Below are 27,365 nucleotides of genomic sequence, written 5' to 3' on the forward strand. Positions count from 1 at the left end.
GCAACTAGTCCATGAAGACACCCAGATATTATTGAACATTCCATTCTCTCAATTTTACAGCCATTCAAAAAATAATCTGACCTTCTGTTTTTTTCTACCAAAGTAGATAATCTCACATTTATCATATCATACTGCCTCCTCCCACACACTCAGCCTATCCAAATCTCACTGCAACATTGCTGCATCCTCCTCATAGACCACCCTTACACTGATAATCACTGTATCTTTCTGACAAGCTTTTACTATGTCTTCTTTTATACTCCAGCCTACCATAGGCTTCGTCTTAGTGCCTGTACACTACTCCCATAAGTGACGAAGTGACTTCTTTCCCTTCATGCCTTTTATCATTTTCATTTCTACCCAACCTATTTCTACATCTTGGCTTTCTGGCTTTACGTCATCCCTTTTGATTATGCTAATGCCGTCATTAATGGAGCCTCCCTTCCACCTTTGCCTAATTTCCTGACATTCCTAAATTCCTGTCCTGTACTGTTCATGATTCAGGTGCCAATCAGTGTCATCCTGCAGCCATGTCTCTGTAATGGCTACCAGAGCATACTTATTCATTTCTGTTTATGCTCTCAGTCCATCTGTTTTCAGCTTCCAGCTCCCAGCTCAAACAAAGCTGATGCTGCTTGAACTTCAAATACTTGCTGCAGAAGAGTTTTCTTTGAGCCAAACTAGCATCTAGGAACTTGCACATGCTGCAACAATGAACACAGCTATCTTGCCATCCTGAATGTGTATAAAGGAACTAATCAGTTATTCTATTCATTTTACATTTAGTTATGTTTTTACATAATTTATTAACTGTCGCAAGACAATAGACTGTTGTCACTTACCAGATACTCACCAAATAACCAGCTTCTCCTATAGAGGTATAAGGATCAATTCCTAAAATTTTTAGGAAAAGGAAAAGCAACAGGGATACCTCTTCCCTTTCCTCCCTAAAACTTCTTTGACCATTTATCTCTGGTGCTCTATTGTAAGGCATATTATGGTTCTAAATTGCACTAAGTTGCCTAGTTGTAGATACTGTTAAGGCAAAACGCCTAGCTGACTCGCATGGTGAGGATCCAGTTTCAACTGGTTCATAATTAAGCTGCTCTTAAAATGGAAGCCTTACTAAAACCCTGCTCTAAGCTGACCACTACAAAATTTAACTCGAGGTTTCAGTCTAATTCTAAGAATAAACTACAAACTAATTTAGACTTTGTACAAAGTAAAATCTTGGACTTTCTTACCCAGCAGATGAGTGCATTCAGTCCACGCTTTAGACCAAGGTAGTAATGAGCTTATCAGTGAGGTGATCCTAACTGAATTAGAGCTTAGTTTGCTTGGTAGCACTGTCAAAAGCATCTGCGTCACTTTGTTGATAGTTGACTGAAAGAGTGCTGATTTCCTGGATTAGAATTATCTTGTGTTTTTTGGACAGGACGTGTCAAGTCATCACCAAATATCTGTGCAATTTTCATATTGGCAGAGAGATGCCTTATCTACTGATCAGCTCAACTAGGAGTGCAGCTAGTTGTGGAGGACAAGTTTCCAGCACTACTGCCAAGATGTTGTTAGGACCAATGGCCTTTGCTATATCCTGTGTCTTAACCGTTTTTTGATATCATTTGTATTGAATCAAATTAGTTGAAGACTAGCAACTTTGCTGGGCCCTCAGCAGTAGGCCAGCATGAATCATCCACTTGGCACTTCAGGCTGAAGATGGTAACAAATGCTTCAGCCTTGCCTTTGTGCTGGGCTTCTCCATCATTGAAAATGGGGGATATTTGTGCATTCTTCTCCTCTATTTAGTTAATTAATTGTCCACCAACATTCTTGACAAGATGTGGCAGGACTGCAGAGCCTTGACCTAATCCGTTGAATGTGGTTTCACTTAGTTCTGCCTGTTACATGCCACTTCCACAGTTTGGCAGGCACATAGTCCTGTTTTGTATCTTGCATCAGTTTGACTCCTCATTTTTAGGTACGCCCAGTACTACTACTGAAATGTAGGCCTACACTCCTTGATTAATTCTGAGACTTTACGGTGCTGGTAGAGGAGGGATGTGCCTAGCCATGAGCTTACTGATTGCACTGCTCTGATGACCCACAGAATCTTGTGGATGGCCAGTTTTAAGCTGTTAGATTTGTTCTAAATCAGCCCCATTTAATACAGTGCCAGTGCCACGTGGCACAATGGAGGGTAAATGAAGTATGTGTGAAGGCATTTCTTCATTTCCACAAGCACTCCATCCAGTGCTGTCATATGTTTTTTTTTGTTGGTTCCCCCATCATCATCCACTATTCTGGTCTTCCGGATATGTCCTTCAGGCTGTGATAGCTCAGTTAGTAATGGTACTGCTGAACCATTCTTGTTCACGGGCATTGAAGTCCCCGATTCAGAGTACATTCTGTGCCTATGCCACCCTCGGTCCTTAATCCAAGTGTTATTCAACATGCACGAGTACTGATCATGAGTTGATGGATGGCAGTATGTGGTAATCAGCAGGAGATTTCCATGCTCATAGTTCCATTATCTAGTTTGAAAATTTGCAGGATAGGAGATGGAGGTGTCTGGGATTTGGGATTTACTGTGGGATTGGGTGAATATGATTATGTTAAGCTGTGACCATGGAACAATTCTTCCAATTTTGGGACGTGGCCTCATGTTAGTAAAGTTGACTTTATAGGATTGACTGTTCCCATAATAATTCCTGAAGCAGCCAGAAAAATTAGTTGCCTACTGATATGATGTAAGTTTTACTTGAACAAAATGAATAGTTAAAACTTCCTAACGTGGTAATCAATCACTGCTCAGGTGTCTTAATAAATAGTAAATCATGACAAAAGTGTTGTTTGAGGAAACAGGATTCAGAAGTGAAACTAACATGTTATATTATAGAATTTTTAAGTCATGGTGGATCAAAACTTTACTAACATTTTTGTTACATGTTTACCAAACCCAAGTAGTTATTTATTTGCATTCTCAATAAATGTCTAGAGCAAATTTCTGCTGAATAATTTATTGTTGATATTTTTGGCTACCATGGAAACAAAATCCATCTGATCCAACTACCTACTTATTCCCTAACTTAATTATGGATGACATATGTAATCTATCATGGATGCAGGCTGTTTCAATTCAAATTGGCAGCATATTGCAATACTAAATTTTCACTCATCAGTGAAATTAACAATCAGCTGGGGCACATTTAAAATGCTTTTATCCTCAATTTAGTGATCCATATTTTGAATATTGGGCCTAATGGTGTAGCATTTACCATTGATCACTGTCTAGCACTTTCTTACTGTCTAGCTCACTGGCATTCTCTCTATCCCCCTCTCGTTCTCTCTCTGTCTGGCATGCTGTCTCTCGCTATCTAGCTTGCTGTAGCTTGCTTGTGCTGCCTAGCACGCTCCTGCTACCTTGCTTGCGCTCACCAGCTCTGTTGCTTGCCTGTGCTGTCTGTTTGGCTTGCGCTTTGTGTCTGGCACACTCGGTCTCTTGCTATCTCTTTTTAGTTCACTGTTTTTCCCCCCCTCTCCCTTTTTCTATCTCTAGCTGGTGCACTTGCTGTCCCTCTGGTTCACACCCGCTCTCTAACCAGCGCCGGCTCTGGCTGTCTCTAGGCTTCTCCCAACCCCAGATTCCCCCATACAGTACCCTTGTGCTCTTAAGTACACGTTGCAAAGATATTAAATGTTTTCATTTGTATCTAAAGTCTCCATCCTTGATTACATTTGGACAGACATCTTGACGTGGATGAGCAAGACCAATGTCATTCTTTTCAGCCCAGGTGGCCCAGTGACATAGTTGTCGCTTATGTTCCAATCCTGTTCCCCGATCCTTACGTACCAGAACCTGAGGGTATCCAAGTTCTGCGTTCCTTGATCCTGAGCTTTATTTCAAACACCACATCCCATCATCACCTGAATGATTTATAGTCTCCACCCCAGTCTGTTCACAGTAAGTGCTTGTTATCCTTCAACTGCCATTTTCTATGTTCACCTTTACAATACTCCCAAGGTCCACCTTACATCTGAAAAGCCAATGTATTCAAACTTTTCTGATGATTTCATATATGCTCAACTGATAAACCAGTCTTCATTCTCTGAACACAGTGGTTCCAGTATTTTTGCCCCTGACTTCAAATCCTTGCATTTCTGTGTGTCTGCCCATGTTTTACCATCACCTGAAATCCAATGATTCCGTTTATATCATCCATACTTTCAACGAATGTGTGTTTTCCCTCTCCAGGCACACTTTCGGAGATGGGGGTGTAGGGCAGTTGGTTAGCTCAGTTGGCTTAATGGCCGATCTGTGATCCCAGCCATGTGGGTTTCATTCCCGTGCCAGCTGAGGTTACCAAGAAGGACTTTCGTTCTCAATGTCTTCCCTTGCTTGAGACGTTGTGACCCTCAGGTTAAACCACTGCCAGTCATGAGTCTCTAATGAAAGAGCAGTCTTATGGTCCGGTGGGTTTACAGTAACTTTGGAGTAAAAACACTTCCTGGAGTTCAATGTCGTCTTATTGCTACATCTGTCCAAACCTTCAAAATACTTTATAAAATGCAAATCTGCACCTGTACTTCAATTGTACTCCTCTCACAAATCCCTCCTGCCCAAAACTGATTACTGTCTGTAAAGATATTTTGCATAAAGACTATCTATAAATGCAGTCTGTGGTGGTATCACTATTCGGGGTCCCACAAAGGGGTTGTTATGAATCTGTTAAGGTGATAAACGTCAGGCAAGTTAATCAATATCTAACTGCATAAACCCATAGAGCTGTACAGAATGGAAACAGACCTTTCGATCCATGCCGACCAGATATCCTAAATTAATCTAGTCCCATTTGCCAGCATTTAGCCCATATCCCTCTTAAACTCTTCCTATTCATATACCCACTCAGATGCCTTTTAAATGTTGTAAATGGACGAACTTCCTCCACTTCTCTGGCAGCTCATTCCATACATACATTCCTCTGTGTGAAAAAAGTTGCCCCTTAGGTCCCTTTTAAATCTTTCCTCTCTCACATTAAACCTATGCCCTCTAGTTTTGGACTGTACTACCCTGGAGAAGACCTTGGTTAATCATCCTATCTATGCCGCTCCATGATTTTATAAACTTCTATAAGGTCACCACAACCACCCCCACGCCCCCCACCCCACCCCCAAGCCTATTCAGCTTCTCCCTATAGCTCAAACTCTCCAACCATGGCAACATCCTAATAAATCTTTTCTGAACCCTTTCAAGTCTCAACATCCATCTTAGAGCAGGGAGACCAGAATAGCACACAGTATTCCAAAAGTGGCCGAACCAATGTCCTGTACAGCCTCAACATGACCTCGCAACACCTCTACTCAAAGCACTGACCAAAAAAGGCAGGCGTACCAAATGCTTTTTTCATATCTTGGCTGCCCGAGACTGTACTTTCAAGGAACTGTGAACCTGCACTCCAAGGTCTCTTTGTTCAACAGCACTCCCCAGGACCTTACCATTAAGTCCTGCCCTGATTTGCCTTTCCAAAATGCAGCACCTCACATTTATCTAAATTAAACTCTGTCTGCCATTCCTCGGCCCATCTGATTAAGATCCCATCTGCTTAGACTGTATGTTAACAAAAGAATTGGATGTGGTTACAGTGCTATCCATGATCAAATTGCCGAGTGTTTCCAACTGTCAAATACACAAATAAATAATTTTCATTTCAGTCAGGTACGAGGAGTAAAGATGCTTTCAGAAAGGGTGTAGGAGAAAATAATTATAACAAGTCCACTGACAAATTTAAATAGGAAGGTAGAACAGTTAGATTGGGACAAACTACTTTGAGTGGAGCCTGATTGTGTCTCAAAAAAAATCCACCAAGATTTAAGAATATAGAATAGAACAGTACAGCACAGTACAGGCCCTTTGGCCCACAATATTGTGCCGACATATTATCCTACTAAGATCAAGCTACTCTGCATACCCTACATTTTACTATCCTCCATGTGCCTATCCAAGAGTTACTTAAAAGTCTGTAAAGTATCTGACTCTACTACCACTGCCGGCAGCGCATCCTGCACGCCTACCACTGTCTGTGTGAAAACCTACCCCTGACGTCTCCTCGATACCTTCCTCCAATCACCTTAAAATTATGCCCCCTCGTAATAGTCATTTCCGCACTGGGAAAGAGTCTCTGACTATCCACTCTATCTATGCCTCTCATCAACTTGTAAACCTCTATCAAGTCACCTCTCATCCTTCTTTGCTCCAATGAAAAAAGCCCTAGCTCCCTCAACCTTTCCTCATAAGACCTGTCCTCCAGTCCAGGCAGCATCCTGGTAAATCTGCTCTGCACTCTCTCTAAAGCTTCCACATCCTTCCTGTAATGAGGTGACCAGAACTGAACACACTATTCCAACTGTGGTCTAACCAGAGGTTTATAGAGCTGCAGCATAACCTCACAGCTCTTAAACTCAATTCCCCTGCCAATGAAAGCCAACACACCATACGCCTACTTTACAACCCTATCAACTTGAGACGCAACTTTGAGGGATCTATGGACGTGGACCCCAAGATCCCTCTGTTCCTCCACACTGCGGAGAATCCTGCCATTAACCCTGTATTCTGCATTCAAATTCGACCTTCCAAAATGAATCATTTCTCACTTTTCCGGGTTGAATTCCATCTGCCGCTTCTTTGCCCAGCTCTGGACCCTGTCAATGTTCTGTTGCAACCTACAACAGCCTTCCACGCTGTCCACAACTCCACCAACCTTCGTGTCATCAGCAAACTTACTAACCCACCCTTCCACTTCCTCATCCAAGTCATTTATAAAGATCACAAAGAGCAGAGGACCCAGAACAGATCCCTGCGGCACACCACAGGTCACCGAGCTCCAGGCTGAATACTTTCTATTTACTACCACCCTCTGTCTTCTGTTGGACAGCCAGTTCTGTATCCAGACAGCCAAATTTCCCTGAATCCCATGCCTCCTTAGTTTAGATGTTTTATAATTGTGCTATCAATTATATTACTCTGATCTCGCTCATTTTAATCTTTATTAAAGTCCTTACTGGTCTTTACTCTGCATTCAACATTGCACAAGCAATTAGTTGTTTTATTTATGCTTCTGTTTCAAAATTGTACCAATCTTCCATGAAGGACAATGGAATAAACTAATACAAGAGTGCACTCGCCTCCATGCTTTGTGCTCTTCTATTGCTTTCTTTATGGAAGAGGGGGAAGAAATTTTTCTATTTAGATTGGTCATTTCGCCCTTTTAAATTTAATATTTTTTGGTCTACCCTTGTTAAACCACCCCTGCCCCTATTTATGCAAATATAAGAAAATGGTAGTACATATGTGACATTTCAGACAAACTATCTGAAGCACATATTTGTATTTGACTCACGTTTTGACAATATGCGCAAGCAATTTTATAATCCACTTGCCCAGCAGGTTGGTTATTTATTCTGATTTCTGATTCAAATTCCCTCAAAAACAGATCCTTTTAATTAATGAGACATGAGTTGGAAACTTGAGGTTTGGTTTGTCACAATTCACTTTTGTCAAACCTAGCAGAAAACCTAGCAGAGAATTGTCAAATGTATGTCTTTATCAATAATTATAATTTGGAACATCATTTTCAAGTAAGTGAAGTTTAGACGATTAGACTGTAAAATATAGGAGTAGAATTAGGCCATTTGGCCCATCGAATCTGCTCCACTATTTGGTCATGGCTGATATGCTTCTTACCTTTTTTCTCCTGCCCTCTCCTCATAATCTTTGATCTCCTTACTAATCAAGAACCTATCTTTGCCTTAAATGCACTCAGTGATTTGGCCTCCACAGCCTTCTGTGGCAATGAATTCCACAAATTCACACCACCTGGCTGAAGAAATTCCTCCTCATCTCTGTTCTAAAGGGTTGTTTCTTTACTCTAATGCTATGCCCTTGGGTCTTAGTTTCTCCTACAAGTGGAAACATCATCTCTGTTTTCTGTACCTCAGTATTCTGTAAGTTTCAATGAGATTTGTCCCTCGTTCTTCTAAACTCCATTGACTATAGATCCACAGGCTTCAACCACTTCTCATATGACAAGCCCTTCATCCCTGGGATCATTCTTGTAAACCTTCTCTGTGTCCCCTCCAAGGCCAGCACATCCTTCCTTGGATATGGGATCCAAAACTACTCTCAATATTCGAAGTGTGGTCTGACCAGAGCCTTATACAGCCTCAGCTGTCCATGACCGCTCTTGTATTCTAGTCCACTCAAAATGAGTGATAATATTGCATTTCCCTTTCTAACTGCCAACTGAACCTAAATGTTAACCTTAAGAGAATCCTGAACTAGGTCTCTTTTTATGTTTATGCACCACATTGAACCAGTGAGTATTGTGTTTTGTATTGGAGCTGCTTTAAATGAGAACACTTGGACAGAGTTTGGTCATTTGAGATGACATGCACATCAGTGTAATTTACAAACTATTACTGATTTGTTGTTCTTGTCTTTTGCCACTGGATTCATGTCAAAACCCCAGTATGTCCGAAATATAATCAACTTCACAAAATTTTGACCTGTAGCAAAATTAATTTTAATGCTTTTTTTTGTTTTAATGCAATCATTTCCCTTGAATTTTGTTTTGTTTTCCTATTTTTTCCTAGGACTAGGAAAGATAGTTTGGAGAGTGAAAGTTCTGCTGCTATTGTTCCTCATGAATTGATTCGCACCAGGCAGCTGGAGAGTGTACATCTTAAATTCAACCAGGAATCTGGAACTCTTATTCCATTGTCACTGAGGTGAACAGTTATTAAGTTTTATGGGGAAAAAATGAAATCCAGAAAACCTGAGTTTTAAATCTTGTTTGAGCTAGTAATGAGTAGGATCAAAGGAAATATCAAAAATAAACAAATGCAAATGTTAGATTGTAAAACAACAACAACAAATGTGACAGAACATTAGTTCTCAATCTTAGCACTTCTGAGGTGGAAAACACCTCCAAAGGCCAGGAACATTGGAGGACCAGTCTCGCTAATGCTATTGTACTTGTAGAGTAACTAGTAACGTTCGGATCTTTAACCTCAACACTCAATGTATATGGCATGGGGACAGTCCAGGAACAAATGGAAAAGGAAGTGGCATTCACAAAGCATAGGTAGAAAAAAAAAATCAAGCTAAAGTGCTGAAAATGCACAGCAGATGATCACCTGGAAGATGATATTGTTTCAGCTATGTGATCCTTCTTCATGACTAGTTTTGCAATTCCCAACTTTTGTTTTGCAGGGCAGTAGCTAATGTTTTACTGAATGAAGCAAATTAACATGCATTCTAACTTTCAGTGAAGCAATAAGGAATCCTTTTTAATTGGTTTTAGCACTTCCTTTTATATAATGGTTAGAAGATTTGTTTGGCTGGCTGCTACTTGTTCGTAGCACATTGACAATTGTGGTGTAAGAGTATTTTTAGAAAGTGCATTAATACAATTGGCTGATAATCACTAGCTGACCATTTTGACTTTCAACTCTATCACTTGGAGGGGAAATAGAGAGAGGGAGAATGTAATAGGTGATTTCAGCAAAACTACAAATAGGTAAGCTTGATTTTTTTGATTCAGATTTCATTTTTAAAATATAATAATTATGAGGATTGAAATCATAGCGATTAATATAATGAGAGCAGTTGTTATGAGATTAATATTTCCCTAGTTTAACAATAGTACATAGTACATATTTACAGTCACAACTCCACAATCCCCATGAAGAGTTTGCTTTTTTGGGTTTCCAAAGCCCTGACAACTCATTATTGTACTTTGCTTTATTTCCCCTAAAATTAAGTTAGAATTTTATTAGCTAAGTAAATTTATAGTATTGAGCCATAACTCCATGAATTCCATCCCATTTGGAGGTGCCATGTTGATGTTCAATAAATTAAAAAATAAACTTTGATCCAGAAAAGTTCAATCAAATTGGTTTAACCTTTAGACTGTGCACAATCTTGGGCCAATTATTCTGTAGTTTCTCAGCTCACTGTATACGATGCGGAGAGTATCAGAATTGTACAGAAATAAAGCTACTCAAACACCAAATACCTTTCTTTAACGTGAAACAAAAAGTGCAAACACTTTCACTTAAAAAGTATTTGTCTGTGTTTTCCATGAAATCCATGTTTTCTGTTCTTTTACATTTTTATTTTAAACTTTATCTATCTAGTATTGTTCTTTCTGACCATTTTGAAATAGCAGATTAACATTTCACTGCCTGGTTTACTTCTAACTCTCATTCACCCCTTGAAAATAGAAACAGTTCTTCTTTCCTAAAAAAAAAATGTTGGAAAATGGTTTTTAATGTAATAGTTAATCTGATAAAAATCAGAAAGGTCTGCAAATCCATGCATTTGTCAAAAGGGCTCATAAGACCTGACGACTCTTCCACAGCATTTGAATTAAATACAGGAAAGTGATTTCCAATTTTGAGGTAAATGGAATAGCATTTGTGTGAATGCTTGGCAACATTTTGAATTTTAAAAAACTTGTCTATTTGATACAAGGTGATTTAAGAAATATGCTTATTCTCTTTAGAGGTAGATTGTTGCACGGAAGGCACTTTACTTACAAAAGCATCACAGGAGATACAGCAATTACATTTGTTTCTACTGGAGTTGAAGGGGCCTTTGCTACAGAAGAACACCCATATGCAGCTCATGGTCCCTGGTTGCAGGTAGGTAATTGCTTTTATTGTCTTTTATTTTCTGTATAGTCAAATAAGTCACCAGTTGCTAGAATGTAAGTAGCACCAAAAGATGAATCATAGAATCCTTACAGTGTAGAGAAAGGCCATTTGGCCCATCACGTCTGCACCGACCTTCCAAAGAGCAACCCACTGAAACCCATCCAATCCCCGTAACAGCACATTTAAAATGGCTAATACAACTGCACAGCCCTGGACATTACAAGGCAAATTAGCATCGCCAATCCACGAACCTGCACATGTCTTTCAGGTGTTCAGGGGTGGGAAGATTCCACTGATAGAGTTTATAGTGCTATAAAGCACTGTACAGTGTTGATGGTGGCAGCGTAGTGGTAATGTTACTGAGCTACTAATTTAGAGCCCCAGGATAATCTTCTGGGGATATGGGTTCAAACTCCACCATGGCAGATCATACAATAACATAACCATTGTCAACAATTTATTTTTCTTTAAAAATATGATCAACAAATCAGCAGTACTGTTAATAAGGTCTATGGAAGCACATCAGTAAGGAATATTCAAGTTAAAATCAGGAGTATTCAAGTTTAAAATTTAAAGACGCACATCAAAAGTTTTCTGGAGAGTTTTATTGTGTTTTCTTTCAGAGGATCATTCTAAACTCCTCCTGTAGTGACTGTAACAAAGTCAGCCAGGTGGACCTCATAGAATGAGTTCCCAGTTTGGGGCTGTTAATCTGTCCCAAGTAGGGAACCCTAGCTGACAGATAACAAAAGGAGTGTGAGAGGTTCTGTGCACTCAGATCTGGATGAGAGGAAACTGGATCAGCGTCAAGGACTTCCCACATGTAAATAAAGAGCGACTTGGTGGCAGGATACCGACGTCTCTGGAGTTATTTCTATACCATCTCCAAAGCCTCCAGTTCCTCCTGGTAGTGTGGCAACTAGAACTGTAGACAATATTTCAAATGTGGCCTTACTAAAGTTCTATACAGCTGCAACATGACTTGTTAATTTTTATACTCTATGCCCTACCGCTTAAAGCAAGCATGCCACGTGCCACCTTGACCACCTTTATTTGCTTCCGTTGCTACCTTCGGGGAGCTGTGGACCTGTTTGTTAATACTTGTAAGGGCTTTACTACTTACTGTATACTTCCGTCCTGCATTAGACCTTCCAAAATGCATCACCTCGCATTTGTCAGGATTAAATTGCGTTTGCTACTTCACCCAAGTCTCTAGCCTATGTATATACTGCTGCATCCTCTGGCAACCTCCTCGCTGTCCACAGCTCCCCGATCTTTGTGTTGTCTTCAAACTTACTAATCAGACCACCGACATTCTCCTCCAAATCATTTACATATATAACAAACAATAGGGGCCCCAGCACTGATCTCTGCGGAACACCACTGGTCACAGATCTCCAATCAGAAAAACACCCTTCCATTGCCACTCTCTGCCTTCTATGACCAAGCCAGTTCTGTATCTATCACACCAGCTCACCGTAGATCCCATTTGACTTCACCTTCTGTATCAGCCTGTCATGACGGACTGAATGGTCTCTTTCTGCACTATAAGGATTCTATGATAAGGGACCCTCTCAAACACTTTGCTGAGGTTTGTGCAGGCAGCATCCATTGCCCTGCCCTCATCAATCATCCTTGTCACTTCCTCAAAAAATGCAATCACGTTTGTGAGATACTACTTTCCCCACACAAAACCAATTTGCTAAGAAGTCAATATTTTTCCAAATGTGTGTAAGGTTTTTCAAAATTTCAGTGAATTGTGCAGTCCCATCCGGGATTTCTTCCATTATGTTGAGTAGCGTGACTACTATACCAAATGGGACAGACTTCAAACACATCCAGCAATTCAGTACTGAGCCTCTCAGCCATCAGCAACAAAGTTTTATTTAACCTCAATCCATAACCACTAGGTGTAGCATATCCCCCACTTTACCATTATCATCAAGCTAACAGTTCAACCCCAGTTCAATGAAGAATGTTGGCAGGAGCGCCCTACACTTGCCTAAGAATAAGCTATCAACCTGGTGATGCCAAACACTAGAAACAGCATATAGTAGACAGGTTAAAATTGTAAAATATAGGAGCCGAAGTAGGCCATTCAACCCATCATCCTTCTCTGCCATTTAATAACATCATGGTTGATCTAATAATCTTCAATCCAGCCTTTTTCCATAACCTTTGATTCGCTTACTGACTAAGCAATCCCATAGCCAACAAATGAGACCTGATTCTCTGCCTATCTGCCACATCTAGTAATGAATGGCAGTGGACAATGAAACAACTTATAGAATGAAGAGGTTGCATAAACATCCTTATCCTCAGCGATGGGGCAGCAAAGCACGTCAGTGCAAAAGACACAGCTGAAGTTTTTGCGTCATTTTCAGCAGAAGTGCTAATGGGAAGATCCATCTTGACCTCTGCCTGAGAACCCCAGCATTACAGATGCTTCAGCTAATTTGATACAGTCCACATTGGAAACGGTTCAGAGGTGCTTTGTGAGACTAAAGCCTGGAATGGGTTGGTTGTTTTATGAGGAAAGGCTTGGCAGGCATGCTTGTATCCGCTGGAGTTTAGGAGAGCAAAGAGGCTATTTGATTGAAATATATATGATCCCACAATGTTTTGACAAGGTGAATGTCTGTGGGAGAATCTAGAACTAAGGTCAATGGTGGAAAATAAAGCCATGATGTGGTGGCGCCAGTGTTGGACTGGAGTGGACAAAATCAGAAGTCTCACAACACCGGGTTATAGTCCAACAGGTTTATTTGAAACCACAAGCTTTCAAACTGCTGCTCCTTTGTCCGATAAAGTGAAGAGAAGCACACAAGCACGGAATTTATAGGCAAAAAGATCAAAAAATTGTACAGATGGCACGAGAGGAGTGTCGACAGACTGAATGATAAGTCTCTGCAGTGATCAAAAGGGTCAGATGATGTGAGTAAAGTGTTGACAGCTGAATCCGAAATTGACGCAGAGAGATAATTACAAAAAACTAAAAATAAGATGGCGCTGGAGACGAACCAAATGACTGGAATAACATGATAGATATAAGAGTCATGTGCCAAAGATCTAACCAGAGTAACAAGTAATCTAAGACTGTAGAAACTAATTAAGGTAGAGAGATCATAACAAGTTATCAAGATGATGGTGTCAAAATAGGACAGTAAGGAAGATTTTACAATAGCGGATCAGTATGGTGTGGTTACGTGTAGCGTGGCATGAACCCAAGGTCATGGTTGAGGCCATCTTTATAGGTATGGGACTAGTCAGTCAGTTTTTGCTTGGTGATTCTGCAATGTTGTGTATCTCGAAGGCCACCTTGGAAGACGTTTACCCAAAGATTGGAGGCTGTATGTCCTTGACTGCTGAAGTGTTGCCTAACTGCGAGGAAACATTCCTGTCTGGCAATTGTTGCGCATTGTCCATGCATCCATTGTCATAGCATCTGCATGGTCTCACCAAGATACCATGCCTCACGGTGTCCTTGCATACAGTGTATGAGGTAAACTGCATTGGCCAAGTCACGTGAGTATCTGCTGTGTACGTGGTGGGCGGTATTCCAATGTGTGATGTCAGTATCCATGTCAGTGATCTGGCATGTCTTACACAGGTTGCCGTGGCAGAGTTGTGGGGTGTTGTGGTCAATGTTGTCCTGAATGCTGGGTATGATGGTCTGTTTAAGGTTTGGCAGTTGTTGAAGGCGAGAAGTGGAGGCATAGGGAAGATCTTGGTGAGATGTTCAACATCAATGACATGTTGAAGGTTGTGAAGAACGTCATGTAGTTTCTCCACTCTGGGGAAGTACTGGATGACAAAGTAAACTCTATCGGTCCTGTTTTTGTCTGTCTTCTGAGGAGGTCATTGCAGTCGTTCCTCAGGATGGTGCCTTCCTCAGCTGCTTCATTAATGATCTTTTTCTCTGTTGTAAGGCTAGAAGTGGAAATGGTAGCTGATGATTGTGCAATGTTCAGAACAGCTCCTGACTTCTCAGATACTTCTCAGATCATCTGTGTCCAAATGCAGCAAGACCTATAATGTTTAGGTTTGGGTTGAAAAATGGCAAGTAACGCTTCTGCCACACAAGTGTCAGGCAATGACTATCTCCAACAAAGGAGAATCCAACCATCTCCCTTGATGTAAAATAACACAATTGACAAAGCACAAGTCGGGTGTGATGAAATACTTTACACATGCCTGGAGGGATGCAGCTTCAACAAAATTCAAGAAACTGCCATCATTCAGGGCAAAGAAGGATGCTTGACTCATGCACAATCCACCACAATCTTTCACATTCACTCCCCTCAGCACTGATGCATACCATCTACAGGATTCACTATGGTAACTCACCAAGGCTTCTTCAACAGCACTTTGGAAATTCATAATTTCTATCATTTAGAATGCCAGGGCTATAGATGCATGGGGACACCACCACCTACAAGTTTCCCTCCAAGCCACACACTATCCTGACTATCTTATTTGGCTGCACCTCCATTGTCATGGAGTTAAAATCCTGGAACTCCCTCCTGTAGTGATTGTAACAAAGTCAGCCAGGTGGACCTCATAGAATGAGTTCCCAGTTTGGGGCTGTCAAACTGTCCCAAGGAGTGAGAGGTTCTGTTCGTTCTGAGATCTGGTTGTGAGGAAACTGGATCAGCGGCAAGGACTTCCCACGTGTAAATAAAGACTGACTTGGTGGCGGGATACGGACCCCTCTGGAGTTATTTCACCTTCCTAAGAGCTTTGCAGGTACCTCTGTGCCCGGACACTGCAACGGTTTAAGATGGAAGGTCACTACCACCTTCAGGGTGATTGCTGATGTGCAATAAATGCATGCCTAGCCAGTAACACTCACGTTTTATGACTGCATTTTAAAAAATGTGTAAGTGCCTTTTAAAAGTGACAATGGAATATGATTCTACCCCATTTTCAGATTTGTACGCTCCAGATCCTTAACCATCATTGTGAAGCAAATTCTCAGTCTCTTTCTAGGGCTTCTACTCATTATTAAATATCCATCACATCTGGTTAGTAATCCATTTTACAGAAGAAATATTGCAAATGGGGAGAAGTTATCAAAATCCTTCGTACATTTGAATTCCTTAAATAGTCTCACCCTTAATCATCATTGCTCTAATGAAAATAAATCCAACTTTTTTCTGATCTCTCTACATAACTGAACTCCCTAATCCTTGGTGTCCGGGTAAGTGTCTTCTAAACCACCTCCCAGCAGCCATAATTGCAAACAATATTCCATCTGAGGCCTAGCCAGGATTTATTAAAAGTTTAGTGGGGCTTCCTTGGTCATGTATTCAGTGCCCCTGTTTACAAAGCTGTACTTGTTCTTACCTGCTTAATAATTGCCTTGTCACCATCAAGGATTTGTAAATGTGTGGCTCCTCAAAGTAGTACCATTGCCTTTATACTACCCATGTTTTGTTGCTTCTAAAATGCTTAGCTTCACACACGTCTGCAGTAAATTGCATCTGCTATTTGTTTGCCTTTTTTGTCTCTGAAATAGATTTTTAAAATTCTTGTCATGCTCAATATTAAATAACTAATGATCCAGATTTAACTGCATTTGATTATGACATCTCTACTTAAATGGCCTGTAAAATGAATGTATTTTTATACTGAAAGTTTGCTCCCAGTAAATAATTTACTTTGTTTGGTCTGTTTGGGATAGTTAACATCCTGATGGGTAGAGTTGATCACTCAAGCAATTTTAAATGGTCGAGCCAGTAGAGAATGAAGTACACTTTTGGCTGTGATGCCTGTTATTGCCCATACTGTTTATAAAAACTGAACAGTGTGTTGGGACAGCAACTGGTTGAGACCAAGTCTTTTACATCACTGGAACTACCTGGTTAGAAAAGAGGATTTCATGAAAATGTGATATAATAGCAATATTGTTTCAAGATATTTAAAGGGGTTTCACTGCCTGAATCTAAAGAAAACAATTTGCTAATAGTAATTTGCCTTCAGCGATTTACTCAAAGTTCTTGCTAGATTAGTGTGCCGAGTTGCTAAAAAGAGTATGCAGGAATAATTCTGTCAGTAGATTTTGAATGTTTTCAGGTTCTCTTGGTTATCTCTATGTTAACTTTTGTGTACTTCTGTTTTTAACTGTTTAATGCTTAGTGAATTAGATTCATTTGTAAGGACTTTGGAAGATGGTTTCAGAAGTACTATCCTCTGCACAGGTCTATGAGAAGACTAAGATAGCTATTTGTTGCAAAGATCAGTAAAACACAATAGATAGACTTGGGTAAATATTCTGTTCTGAAGATGTTTGTTGTTTCATGCAATTTTTCTTGTAATTTGCTAACAGTTCACAAAAGCTAATTGTCAATGTTAAATTGTGGAAAAATTGAGTATGTGACCATTTCAAGAACTATTGCCATAACTTACTCTTTGTCAGCTGAATCTAGGGGGAGGACTGTGTGGAAATGTTCTTACTGTCTGCAGAGGACAGGACACTGATTATTAATGCATGTAGCTTTCAGTACACACGAATTTGCTACACTGAGACTGGTTGTCGGGGTAATTCTTACCACACTTAGGATTATTTAGCAAACATTGTCCAGTTGCAGAGTCACATCTAATGTTAAGAGATTGTTTTCAGTTTTATAAGTGTGTGGAGGTTGGGTATGGTCAGTACCTTTCTTGTTGTGAAAAACCAAAAGGATATGCTTTTTGATATTAATATCTCTCAGAAGCTTTACAGTGTGCTGAATGTATTATAGTATGACAAATAATATGGAATAAATTCTGAAATGCTTTTTATTGTGATATGTGCATTTTTATGTTTTCAGATTCTGCTAAATGAAGAGTTTGTGGAAAAAATGCTAGAGGATTTAGAAGACCTGACCTCTCCGAAAGAAGTAAGATTTCTTAAAACAATTTAGCAAGATTTCTTAAACAAGTCAGTAAGGTTTCAGGGAAGTTGTTCTCCAGATGTATTTTATATCCATTTGCATGTATACTGAGAAATAGAGAGAGAAATGAATGAACAAGCAGGGTTCCACTTTGTAGCATAGGAAATTAGCAAAGTGAAATTTAGATGTTTAATTATGTTAACATAAGGCTGGATTTTGTGTTTGGGATGAAGCAACAGAATTTGCTGCTGACTTCAAAGAATGCTGTCCCCCAAAGATCTAGCTATCTTTGTAATGTAGTTTCCTCTGAACTAATAATAATTCAAATTTAGCATCAAGTCAAACTGATCTCCAGACATTAAACAGCAGTGATGTCAGAATCAGAGTAAACTACCAATAACGTTGAAGTATTCCAAAAAGCTGCAAATACTGATTATCATCTTTAACATTTTTGATAGCAAAATAAATCATTATGGTCAGATTAACATAGAAGCTGAAAAATCAAAACTTTAAGTTTACATAGAGAAATTTGACATTCTACAAAATAAATCATCTAGGCTAGTGAGGGTGGGTATGGCAATTAATGACCTATTAGATAATTGGAAACACAGTTACACTTCATTCAACAAAGAACAGCCTGTCCAATTATTTTATGACATTGCAGCATAAAATTGGATGTTTCATCAATTCACTGATTATTCAGAGATTGCACTTTGGGAGATTCTTACCAGTGCACCACCTGTAGAATCACAGGCAGCAACTTTTAGATTTCCATATTTTCTGTGTATGCAAGGATTTCTTTCAGTTGCAGTGGAATAATGATGAATCTGAATGTTGTGTTGTCATAACCACTACAGAATCTGGGCCATTCTGTTCCATTCTGGCTGTTTTGGAATCATGTTTATATATTAGGTGTAAATGAATAATTCATTCCAAGTAGGGATTTTGACTAACAATTCTTCAGCCACCTAGACTTGCTTTCATTCACACCACAGACCATCGATAGAGCATATTTAAAATAAATTATTTTGAGAACTTACTTCCATGGCACTGCTAATTTATACTTAGGAGTTGACATTGGTCTGTGTAATAAGTCTTTACTTTCCGGTAGTAAAATATACTTTAAAGAGTAATTAGAGAGGAAATGTCATTGTTTTTACTAGCTCTAATTAATTGTAGTAATATTTTATGCACTTGGCTTTATGGTTAGTGTATAAAGGAGCTTTTAACAATACTATTTTAAGGAAATCAGATGATGACTGAGTTGCAGTGATGTTTACTCACTGACATTTAGGTTCCAATTCAGTTCGACTCATGGAATTAATGTTCTCGGTCTTCTAACTGGTAAAATGCAGCACTAATGTTAATTGATAATCTAGCAAAGTGATGGAAAAGTACAGCAACAGTGTTATCTGGTGGCACTTGGAAAGGAATAATTTGCTCACTGATACTCAGCTCAGGTTCTGCAACGACCAGCCTGCTCCTGACCTCATTACAGCCTTAGTCAAGACTTGGGCAAAAGAACTCAATTCCCGAAATGAGATAGTGTAACTTGCCTTTGCCATTAAGGCAGCATTAATTGAGTATGATATCAAGGAGCCTGAGCAAAACTGGGGTTCATCGAGGAAGGCTTTCTGCTGGTTGGTGTCTTATCTAACACGAAAGAAAATGATTGGATGTTAATCATCTCAGCCTATGCAGGATTACTCAGGGAAGTGTTCAAGATCCAACCATCTTCAGCTGCTTCTTCATCAGGTCAGAAGTGGGGATGTTTGCTGATTGCACAATGTGCATCACCATTTGCAAGTCCTCAGATGCTGAAGGAGTTGGTCTTTATATGCAACAAGACCTGTACAACTTCTGGGTTGTGCAGACATCTGGCCAGGAACATCCATGCCACACAAGTGCCAGGCAATGTCCATCTCCAACAAAAGAATCTGGACATTACTCCTTGACATTTCACTGGCACTGCCATTGTTAAATCCTCCAGTAAAAACATCCTGGGGTTACCATTAATCAGAAACTAAACTGGACTAACCACATAAAGACAGTGGCTATAAGAGCAGGTCAGGCTAGGAATTCTGCAGCCAGTAACTCGTCTTCTGACTCCATAATTCCTGTCTGCCATCTACAAGGCATGCGTCAGGAGTATGATGGATCCTTTATTTGCCTGGCTGTGTATAGCTGCAACAATATTCTGAAAGCTTGATATTATCTAGGTCCAAGCAACCTTGCTACTTGACAGCCCCATCCACCACCTGTAACATTTACTGCTATCGAGACTAATGCACAATAGCATTTGAGTATCTACAAGGTACACTGCAGTACCTAATCCAGGCTCCTTCACCTGTACCTTCCAAACCCCTTGCCTCTACCACCTTAAGAACAAAGGGAGCAGATGCATGGTAGCCCCAACACCTGCAGGTTTCCCTTCAAGCCACACACCATCCTGACTTGGAAATATATCCTTGGTGAGCAATGCCATAAATGGTGCATGTCCTGAAACAATGAGATTGAATAATTGAAATGGAATCACAGAATGGTTGCAGCATATTGTTGATTGACCTACCATGTCTCGTGTTGGTACCCCGCAGGAACGTTTCACCCAAACGAAAACAGGGAAGGACTGAGAAGATGAAGTACAATATACAATTTAGTGTTAAAGCTGATATTGCCAGAGAAATAAGGGAAGGAAAGTTTGGACTAGGAGTGAAAATGGGAAGGAACAATGGAAAATACGTCATGGGACAAAGAGTCAGATGCTGTTTTCACAGAGCAAGTTGAACAGAGCAAGTCATCCAGCAGCTTGTGGAATCTTGCAATTCTCAAGACATTTGCTCCTTGCCAACTTCTTAATCAATGTGCACTTTAGTAATGATATTTGACATGCACATGCTATTATTTTCTTCCTTAAAATTTGCACTATTAACGTTGCAGTTCCCTTCAAAGGCTAATGTATTTACTAATTATTTATGGGGTATGGATATCATGATGACTGAGGTCATAGGTTTGGAAGGTGCTGTCAAAGAAGGCTTGAGACCATAGGACCATAAGAAATAGGAACAGGAATAGGTCATTCAGCCCCCTGAGTCTGCTCCACCATTTGTGGCTGATCCGACATTCCTCATCCACTTTATTGCCCTTACCCCTCAACCTTTGATTCCCGTACTGATGGAGAATCTATCTCAGCTTTAAATATACACCAGTCCTCTGCCCCCACAACTTTCTGTGGCATGGAATTCCAAAGATACTCAACTCTCAGACAGGAAATTCCTCCCTTTCTCAGTCTTAAATTGGCATCCCTTTATTCTAAGACTTTGCCGTCTGGTCATGGATTCTAAGCATTTACCCTGTCAAGCCCCTTCAGAATCCTATGTTTCAACGAGATCACGTCTTGTTCTCTGAAACTTGAGTAAAGTCCCAACCTGTTGAGCCTTTGCTCATAAGACAAATCCTCCATACCAGGGATCATCCTGATGAACTTTCTCTGAACTGCCTCCAAAGAAATGATATCTTACCTTAAATAAAGGGTTCAAAACTGCTCACAGTACTCCCAAATGAGGTCTCACCAGCACCTTGTACCATCGCACTGACTTCCCTACTCTTTTATAGTCCAAACCCCTTGAAATCAAGGCCAATATTCCATTAGCCTTCCTGATTACCTGCTGCATTCATGTGCTGCCATTGAGAGTCAGTACTGGAGGGAGTGAATGTTTAACATGGTTCCATTCAAGCAGTCTACTTTTTTTCCTAGATGGTATCAAGTTTTTTTTAAGTATTATGGGAGCAGCACTCATCCAAGCAAGTGAAAAGTATTCTCTCTCTCTCTTTTTTGTGGTTTATAACTGGTTGACAGGAAGGCAGGGAGTTAATGCAGAATGTTGAATTTCTAACCTGATCTTATAGCCATCGTATTTATGTGGCTGATCTAATTCAATTTCTGGACAATGGTTAAACCACACCCCCTAATATTATTGATAGTGGGGAATTTAGCAAAGATCATCTTTACACATATATTTACTGTTCATTTCTTTTTTTTCATAGGTGAAACTGCCAAAGGAGTACAGCTGGCCAGAGAAAAAACTGAAAATCACAATTTTACCTGAATCAGCATTTGACAGTCCGCTGCAGTAGCCAGGATTATTAAGATTAGTTATTATCAATGTAAAAATACCTTGCATTTACTTCTTAGCTTGCAAAAGTAATTTTGCAGTATGTAACAGTCCAAAAGGATGGCTACATAGCCATTGTAGCTTCAAGCTGTACAAGAAGTAACGTTAATATTAAATCCATTCCAATTAAACTGGAGACTATGTATTTTAGCTCACCGTGCCTAATATATTAAAGACAGTATGTGGGCAGGAAATCAGTTACACACTTTTTTTGTAGCTTATCGTTCCTGTCTTATCTCTGTTGACTGAAGTGCTCACAAAGTACTGCGTCGTAGAATTGTCCTGTTGTTGTGTGGATCATGCCAAAGATGTATTCCACTGGCAGGTAACTTATTTTACATTCGTTCAGATGAGTTTGTACTTTTATATTATTTCCCCATAAGATTGATTTTTCTTTAAAAGAACAGCAAAGATGGGTGGGAAGGCAAATAGGTAACTCATTTAAAAAGGGGAATGTTGAGACAATTGTGTTTAACTTTTTCCTTTTATATTGGTGATAAATCAATTTTATTGTTGCTCTGTTTAAACAAATATTTGGAAGTGCCTTTGTATTATTACTTCTGCTTCCTAAAGATTAAGTTTTAGCAGTTTTAATCGTTATGGAAGTTATTTAATTTTGCTCACTGCATAGAATTGTGACCTCTAACACTACAGAAGTAGGCCATTTCGCCCATCAGATGTCTGCTGTAAATCTGTTGAAAGAGCTATCAAATTAATTCCCCTCCACTGCTTTTTCCCAGAGTCTTATAAATTACTCACATTCAAGTATATATCTAATTGCCTTTTGTAAGACACTATTGAATTTGATTCCACTTTCCTTTTGGGCAGTGCATTCTATTGCTGCAACAACTTGGTTAAAAAAAAATATAATCTCCAAATTTCTCTTTTGGCTCTTTCATCAATTAATCAAATATGTGCTTTCTGGTCACCAACTCTCTTGCTTCTGGAAATATTGTCTTCCCTTTGTTACTCTATGGAATCCCATCACAATAATGAATAGAGCTAATAAATTTCCCCTTGGCTTTCTTGCTGTAAGGAGATCAATTCCAATTTCTTTGGTGCCTCAAAAACTTGAAGTCCCTATGCCCTCTTCAAGATCATTTGACCTTCCTAAATTACAGTGCCCATATATTCCACCATTATATCTGGTGATTTATCAATGTTTATCATTCGTATAGCTTCTGAAATAATTGAAAATATATGAAAATTTTAGGCAAAAGATAAGACGGATCTTTCTAGCATTGTGATTTAATGGCTGTTTCTTTTTAATGACCAGTTACTTAAAAATAAAAAACATGCTATACTTAAATTTAGATGAAAGATGGTAAGTCATCAATAAAATTGTTAGTTAATGGATGAGTATATGGAAACTTACATCTGTCTTCAGTCACGATTAACAACCTTAAACTTCAAAGAGATGTTTGAAGGCAAAAGCTTATTTGTGAATACAGGTGTATGGGATGATGCTGCATCCAATTGACCAATGTTTAAGGGGCTCTTGTGGTGTAGTGGTAGTGTCCCTAACCCTGGACCAAGAGACCCAGGTTCAAGTCCCACCTGCTCCAGAAGTGTTCAATAACATCTAAGCAGATTGACCAGAAAAATAAGTTGACCAGTGTCAAACGAACCATTTTAACAGCTGTCCTAAATAAACCAAGTTGGAAGTTAATGTGATACTGGCATGCTTAATGACTGTTTGAACTATATTTCAGACGAATGTGGTTCTATTTCTGGAATTGATTTATTAAATGTCATTCTTTTCTGAATCATTTTAAGGTTAAGCATGAGATAAAATTCAGTACTGCCACCTGCTTTGATAGGTGATTGATGCAGGTTGGCAACTGAGATTTAATAGTTTTAATCAATATAGTCATCAGTATCAAAGGTGGTTTTAATCAGTTCTACATTTAATGAGAGTTTGCCTGATTAAGGAATGAGAATCTGACAACACCCTGTCTCTGGAAGTGGTTAAAACCAGTTTTCGTAACAGTTTGATTGAAATACAAGATTCAATTTGCTACAATAGTAGCATGCAATCAGCATTCTAGGTGAACATTTTTGTAGTTCATCCCTTCTTTCTGTGTGCAGTGTTTTGTTTTTCATAGAATCTTGAATCACTCTACAGATTTGATTTGAAGACCCCTGCAGACCAGCAGTTTAGCACATGGTTCTTAGCTACCTTTTTTAAAATGAAGATTTTTAGCACAGGTTTTTAAAAATGTTTTTATTGTAGTTATCTATTGTAAATTTTTAACTCGTCTGTAGTGCAGCTTGGCTTGCACTGACTTTTGTAATATTTTTGTGAATCACTAAACTGTCAGTAATCTTGAAGTGTATTAAAATAATTTACATGATAATTTCAAAAAGTTTGATTTGTTTTCTCTGCATACATTTATCCACATTTACTGACAAATATAAATTTTTTTCTACGTAACCATATTTCATACTTTTTTCACTCCCTGTACGTTTGCATTGAGGTGTTTTATCTGGTCAGTTTACAGACGAAGGTATGCTTTTCATATGTTGAATTATTATTTCCACCATGTTCCATTCAGAACAATTTTTTATTTTGGATTTGCTTAATTTTTTCCCTTTCTCATTGTGAGAGTATTAAGAATTGGGATTTCTTTCTTATTCTTTCTGCCATTGCTAGATACAGTCAAGAAGCCTGCGTTGCTGGCCTGGGACTCTTATTTGCAATTCGTGATTTTTTTTTTCTTTTGAGGTCTCTTAAAAGAGAAGTACATGATTGCTCTTTCAGCTACTTGCCAAGGTAGCCTTACAGGTTTGACTAGCAATAGTAGCTGTTAGTATTCAGCAATGATGATTGCTGTAAGCATATCTGCCTTCTGCAGTTTTCCGTATTTTTGTTTTCTATCCTGCAACCTAGTAGCAACTTGAAATTATCTCCCTCAATAGAAATAAGAAGTAGGTGTTGGGACTACTGACTAAACCACCCATTGTGGTGACCTAGTGCCTTTTTAGTTTGGATTTGTTTTAGTTTAAAGCTTGGATGTTGATTAATTTATTTCTTTGTAATGGAAGTAATAAATGTTTCAAAGACTTTTCCATCTTTTCAGTTTCTTTTTCAACCATATAGTTCACAAAATCTGTTTTGAAGGTATAAAAAAAATTCGTAGGGCATTTGATTGCAGTGCAAATTTAATCCTTTTGCTGTACATAATTATCACATTTTTAAAACTGAAGGCCAGTCACACTGAGACAGCTGGACCTTCTACCCTTAGCATTTGTATTGTTTTGAACCTCTTCCCTTCAACCTCTTCAAAACCTTTTTTTTCAATGTTCTTCATCCTACATTTGCATGTTTATTTTGCTAATAGTCACATCAAAAGTGCAGCTGCTTTGTAGTAATGTAGTTGTGCAATCCATTCAATACAGTCTCATAGTGAAAATAATCATATGGACTTGTTAAACCTTGTTTACGTGTAATATTATTCCATGTGTGTGATGCTAAATATTTCTAACCAAAGCAGAAATAGCTGATAAACACTTCTGCAGAGAACACCATTAATATTTTGGTGTGTACCATTCAGAACTTAAAACTAAGAATTTGATAAGAAACAGAATATATACATGAAACAGCAACTTGTCTAAAAGATATGTGTGTGAAATCACAACCTCATTAGTTGGCCCGTATGTGAATCAGAAAAATCTTATTTGAAAAGTAAATGCAAAAAGAATTAAAAATTAAGTACTTTCTTTGTCAAATAAAAGTTTATCATTGAAATATTTCAAGATTTCAGGGATTGTCAAGTGCAATCGAATCAAGTGGTGAATTCAACATTTTTTTTGTAAAAATTGCCACTTGTTTTAAGACTAGTTTCAAGAAAACTCAACAAACTAACTGCTTCTTCCTCCACTTCTGCCAGAATTCACTTTTTCAGCAAGATATTTGAGATATTTATTATAAATTTATTCTTCGCTAATTTGTTTGTCATCTGGTAACTACTTTGTGCCACATAGAAAATAATAGACTGTGTTCAATTATAAGAAATTGCTAGCAGTTACAAATAGTCTAATGAACATGAGCTATCATGGTATAGTACTAAGTTATATAAGTGTCCAGGTTTTTGTGTTCATTTTTCACAGGAAGGTAGTTTTAGGCCAGTAACCTGTGAATGTGATATTCCTAGATGAGCAAAGATGGGGATGGAGTGGGGTCTAAGCAACTAGTAATTGTTTCCAGTCTTGTTAATCCACTTAACTGGAAAGAGTGTGTTTTAAGGACAGTTGAGCTCAGCTGTGATCTTCTTCAAGGTTGAATGGCCTGTCTTCTGTTTAGAATCACCGTTCAGAACAACTAATTAGGCAAGGTGCCAGATTACTGACATGCTCATTGAACTATATTCTTGCACAGTATATACAAGCTGTAAACCTTTGATCTGCAAGCCTAAAAAACACCTCAAGGTCTGCGTTTAAAGTTTAAATTGATGTTTTTCTTTATTGAATATGTCACAAGTCGCTTCTTAGTAGTATGATTTTTGAATCGATTCTGCATTGGTTCCACATGGTAGACTGGTTAGATCACATGGAATACAGGGAGAACTAGCCATTTGGATACAAAATTGCCTTGAAGGTAGAAGACAGAGGGTGGTGGTGGAGAGTTGTTTTTCAGACTGGAGGTCTGTTACCAGCGGTGTACTGCCAGGATTGGTCCACTGCTTTTTATCATTTATATAAATGATTTGGATGTGAATATAGAAGGAATAGTTACTAAGTTTGCAGATGACACCAAAATTGGTGATGTCGTGGCCAGTGAAGAAGGTTATCTTGGATTACAACAGGACCTTGATCAGATGGGCGGAGGAGTGACAGATGGGGTTTACTTCAGATAAATATGAGGTGTTGCATTTTTGTAAGGTAAATCAGGGCAGGATTTATACACTTAATGGTAGGGTCCTGGGGAGTGTTGTCAAACAAAAGAGACCTTGGAGTACAGGTTTATAAGTCCTTGAAGTGGAGTCACATGTAGGCAGGGTAGTGAAGAAGGCATTTGGTGCACTTGCCTTTATTGGTCAGTGCATTGAGTATAGAAGTTGGGATATAATATTGCTGCTATACAGGATATTGGTTAAGCTGCTTTTGGAATATATCTCCTTACTTTGTATAATATCTTTGTTGTTAAACTTGAAAGGGTTCAGAAAAGATTTACAAGGATGTTGCCAGGTTTGCAGGGTTTGAGCTAACGGGAGATGAAGAACAGGTTAGGGCTATTATCCCTGGAATGTCGGAGGCTGAGGGGTGACCTTTATAGATGTTTATAAAATCATGAGGAGTATGGATAGGGTGAATAGTCAGGTCTTTTTTCCCAGGGTAGGGAAATCCAAACTAGAGGGCATAGGTTTAAGGTGAGAGGAGAAAGATATAAAAGGGACCTAAGGGGCAACTTTTTCACACAGGGTGGTATGTGTGTGGTATGAGCTGCCAGAGGAAGTGGTGGAGGCTGGTACATTTACAGCACTTAAAAGGTATCTGGATGGGTACATGAATAGGAAGGGTTGGAGGGATATGGGCCAAATGCTAGCAAACGTGACTAGATTAATTTAGGATATCTGGTTGGCATGGACAAGTTGAACTGAAGGGTCTA

The 27,365-nt window shown here is 39.1% G+C and overlaps 1 protein-coding gene across 1 annotated transcript in view; it reads left to right on the plus strand.

The window, feature by feature from the left end:
* The window catches only part of sufu (suppressor of fused homolog (Drosophila)), a 112,064-nt gene extending 87,941 nt beyond the window's left edge, over positions 1-24,123 (plus strand). Inside the window, exons 10-13 of the mRNA XM_048609228.1 lie at positions 8,647-8,781; positions 10,560-10,698; positions 17,523-17,591; positions 21,630-24,123. Coding sequence (XP_048465185.1) covers positions 8,647-8,781; positions 10,560-10,698; positions 17,523-17,591; positions 21,630-21,719 — 433 coding nt within the window. The 3' untranslated portion in view covers positions 21,720-24,123. The remainder of the gene's footprint in view (positions 1-8,646; positions 8,782-10,559; positions 10,699-17,522; positions 17,592-21,629) is intronic.
* Positions 24,124-27,365: the final 3,242 nt, after the last annotated feature.

This window comes from Rhincodon typus, chromosome 20 (genome assembly GCF_021869965.1).
Source record: "Rhincodon typus isolate 14 chromosome 20, sRhiTyp1.1, whole genome shotgun sequence".
Classification (NCBI taxonomy): domain Eukaryota; kingdom Metazoa; phylum Chordata; class Chondrichthyes; order Orectolobiformes; family Rhincodontidae; genus Rhincodon; species Rhincodon typus.